The 3,273-nt window shown below is 47.1% G+C and overlaps 1 protein-coding gene across 1 annotated transcript; it reads left to right on the forward strand.

Annotated features, from left to right (window-relative positions):
• LOC119338983 (blue-light photoreceptor PHR2-like) lies at positions 1-2,907 on the forward strand (the record flags this gene model as incomplete). The annotated part of the gene is made up of 4 exons (XM_037611178.1): positions 1-807; positions 1,737-1,966; positions 2,091-2,189; positions 2,489-2,907. Coding segments are annotated over 4 exons (1,224 nt in total), but the record flags the coding sequence as incomplete, so codon positions are not given.
• Positions 2,908-3,273: the final 366 nt, after the last annotated feature.

Raw genomic sequence — 3,273 nt, forward strand, 5'->3', positions numbered from 1 at the left:
GTCCCCTCCGCCGTCCGCCTGCCCACCCAAATCTCCACCCTCGCCGCCTGCCTCCACCCCTCCGCCGCCTCCTCCTCCCCGCGCCGCGCCACCCGCATCAACGCCGCCGCGGCCTCCCTCCTCTCCCCGCTCACTGCCTCCTCGCCCGGCCTCTCCCGCTCCTTCCCCTCCGGCGCCCCCGGCGCCGCCGGCCGCCGCCGCACGCTCGTCTGGTTCCGCGCCGACCTGCGCCTCCACGACCACGAGCCTCTCCACGCCGCCGTCGGCGCGTCGTCCTCCCTCCTCCCCGTCTTTGTCTTCGACCCACGCGACTTCGGCAAGTCCCCCTCGGGCTTCGACCGCACCGGACCCTACCGCGCCAGCTTCCTGTTGGACTCCGTCGCCGACCTGCGCCGGAGTCTCCGCGCACGCGGCGGCGACCTCGTTGTGCGGGTTGGGAGGCCCGAGGTGGTGATCCCCGAGCTCGCGCGTGCAGCCGGAGCAGAGGCTGTCTACGCGCACGGGGAGGTGTCGCGGGACGAGTGCCGCGCGGAGGAGAAGGTCAGCAAGGCCATAGAGAAGGAAGGCGTGGAGGTCAAGTACTTCTGGGGCAGCACGCTGTACCACTTGGACGATCTGCCCTTCAGGCTCAATGACATGCCATCGAACTATGGCGGATTCAGGGAGGCCGTCAAGGGGTTGGAGGTTAGGAAGGTGCTGGACGCGCCAGAAGAGGTCAAGTGTGTGCCTATGAAGAATGTGCTCGAGCCTGGTGACATCCCCACGCTTGGTGAGCTTGGACTCTCTGCACCGCCGGCCATGGCACAGGTAAAAGTTTTCAGAGACACTCATTCTTGCGTAACACATTTGAATCTCTAACTTCATTCAGCTTCTAGCCAAGATATAAGTCAATGCTCACACAGTCACACTTATGAGTTTGATAATTCTCGCGCTGAATTGTGCAAAATAGAAGTGGATGGTGCAGCCAACCATAGCATGCTTGGTAATGTTGACCATTTAGCTAGTAAATTGTTGTAGAAGATATTCACAGGCGATTTTGTTAGTAGGTTGGATCAACGGATCTTTGACGGTCAGGAATGGTGCTGAGTAGAAACGTTGCTTGTTCACGTATTTAGGTTCTTACGACATAATCGCTGCCTATTGGCCATATTTAATGAAGTTAGTGCTAGGGTGTGCATGCTTGCTTCTTGTTTGGTCGGGCATGTGGTAACATTTTCAGAGCAGTAGGCGACAAAATGGGAACATGACAATTTTTTTTCTTTTTGTTGTAAATTCATAGAAATGGCAACAAGATTGTAAAAAAAGGCAGCCCAGTGCATGTAGCTCCTGCTTGCGCATGGTCCAGGGAAGGATTCGACCAACCACATGAAAAAAATTGGTTTTGTCTTTGCTTCTGTACAATCGTGATATGCTTCTCTGTTGTCCCGGTGTCCCACTAATATAAGGACACATTACGCCTATAACCCGAGGTCCTCTTGAGCCGTATGTGTAAACTGTGGACTGCGACATTGATGCTGACAGGCTGACACCAGATGCTTAGTTTTATGGTAGTGACAACAACGATAGGATTGGGTCAGTTTATTTGAGCTATTGTCCATATCTTTCTGTAATGTTTGTTTAGCTAGCATAATGATTTTTTACGTTTCCATTAATGATGTGCACAAATTCAGTTCAGCATATCTGTCATCCTGAATGCTGTGTTTTTCTGAACTTCAAATTTCACTTTGTTAACTCAGGACTCAAAATCTGCTGCTGGTTCAAACCTCATTGGTGGTGAGGCAGAAGCTCTGGAAAGGCTGAAGAAATTTGCTGCAGAATGTTGTATGCAGCCGAACAAAGCTGTCAAAGATAGTACCCAGAATAGCATATATGGTGCTAATTTCTCCTGCAAAATTTCACCATGGCTTGCTACTGGTTGTCTCTCTCCACGTTTCATGTATGAGGAGTTGAAGAAGCATGCCATTAGGTATGTGATGTTACTGTGAACCCTAACAGAAGTATAGGGAGAAAGTAGTAACATACTCTATCTCATCATTATGTTATGGTCTTATTTCTTTTGTGCATAATTGACAACTTTCTTTTTCTTCTAGAGCAATTCCATCAGGGTCAACACCCAAGGATGGTGATGGAACATCAGATGCTGGGACAAATTGGTTAATGTTTGAATTGCTATGGAGAGATTTCTTCAGGTATCTATTGTTTATACATGTCAATACTGATGATGATATCATGTACTTACACTTGTGATATCCGGTAAAATTGTGTATCTGTGTTGAAAGTGAAGTTTGTTTTATGAAGAGAACACAAATGATAGTACATTATTGTTAGCTTCCTTCTATGACCGCCTGTCAAAGAAATATTGCATCGAAGATGTTAGGAAGATGTGTAGTCGCTTTAATCATCAGTGTGCTAACGCTAAACATCAGATTAGTAGCTACTGCAGTATGATTTAGCTGATGACCATTAACTGACAAATGAAACATGTTAGGTTCGTCACAAAGAAGTACAGCTCTCCACAGAAGACGTCTGAAGTTGCACCCGCCACTGGTTGCACACCCGCCCCTGCGTTTGCTTGAGTATGGACGTAGTTAGCCAAGCAGAGAGTCAGCTGCTTGTTTTTGGTTGTGACCAACTCATGCAACCTTTCAATGGAGTGAATTTTGTCCCAATAAATGTTGCCTGAAAATGACGCCCCAAGTAAGCTGTTCCTGCACTTTGGACCAATTTGATCTCGGAAGAGATCCGTTGTATCTGTCAACATTTTTTGTAAGACTTGAATGGTATCGTAAAAAAAATCCTAGATGCTTCCTTCACTTTCTTCCTCGCAGTTGAATATAATAGGAGTGAATAGTTTCGCTTGTGGCAACAAGAATTGAACTGATATAATGCCAGCTTTTGATTGGTGCATTGATTACCCATTGTGTGGAATTTTGGACTTTGGGATGTGCAAAAAAATGGATTTCAAATCCTAAAATCTGAAGTGTTCGTCAGCTGGATGAAAGAAAAACGCAATCTGCCTTACCTGATTTGAGTTCCTTGCTCTATATAGCAGAGCTCCATTTTGGTAATTGCACTCCTTTTTTTTTGAGATGGTAATTGCGCTCCTGATAGAAAGGTATTCCGGGAAGCAATACCAACAGTGACAAATGCAAGCCTATATGATTAGGGGGGAAATCTGCTCCCAAGCATTTGGAGGCCTCTTTGATTATAGGATTTTTTTTGGAGGATTTAAATCCTTATTTACATTGGTTGTTTGATTTGTAGGGTTGGATC

This window comes from Triticum dicoccoides, chromosome 7B (assembly GCF_002162155.2).
Source record: "Triticum dicoccoides isolate Atlit2015 ecotype Zavitan chromosome 7B, WEW_v2.0, whole genome shotgun sequence".
NCBI lineage: Eukaryota > Viridiplantae > Streptophyta > Magnoliopsida > Poales > Poaceae > Triticum > Triticum dicoccoides.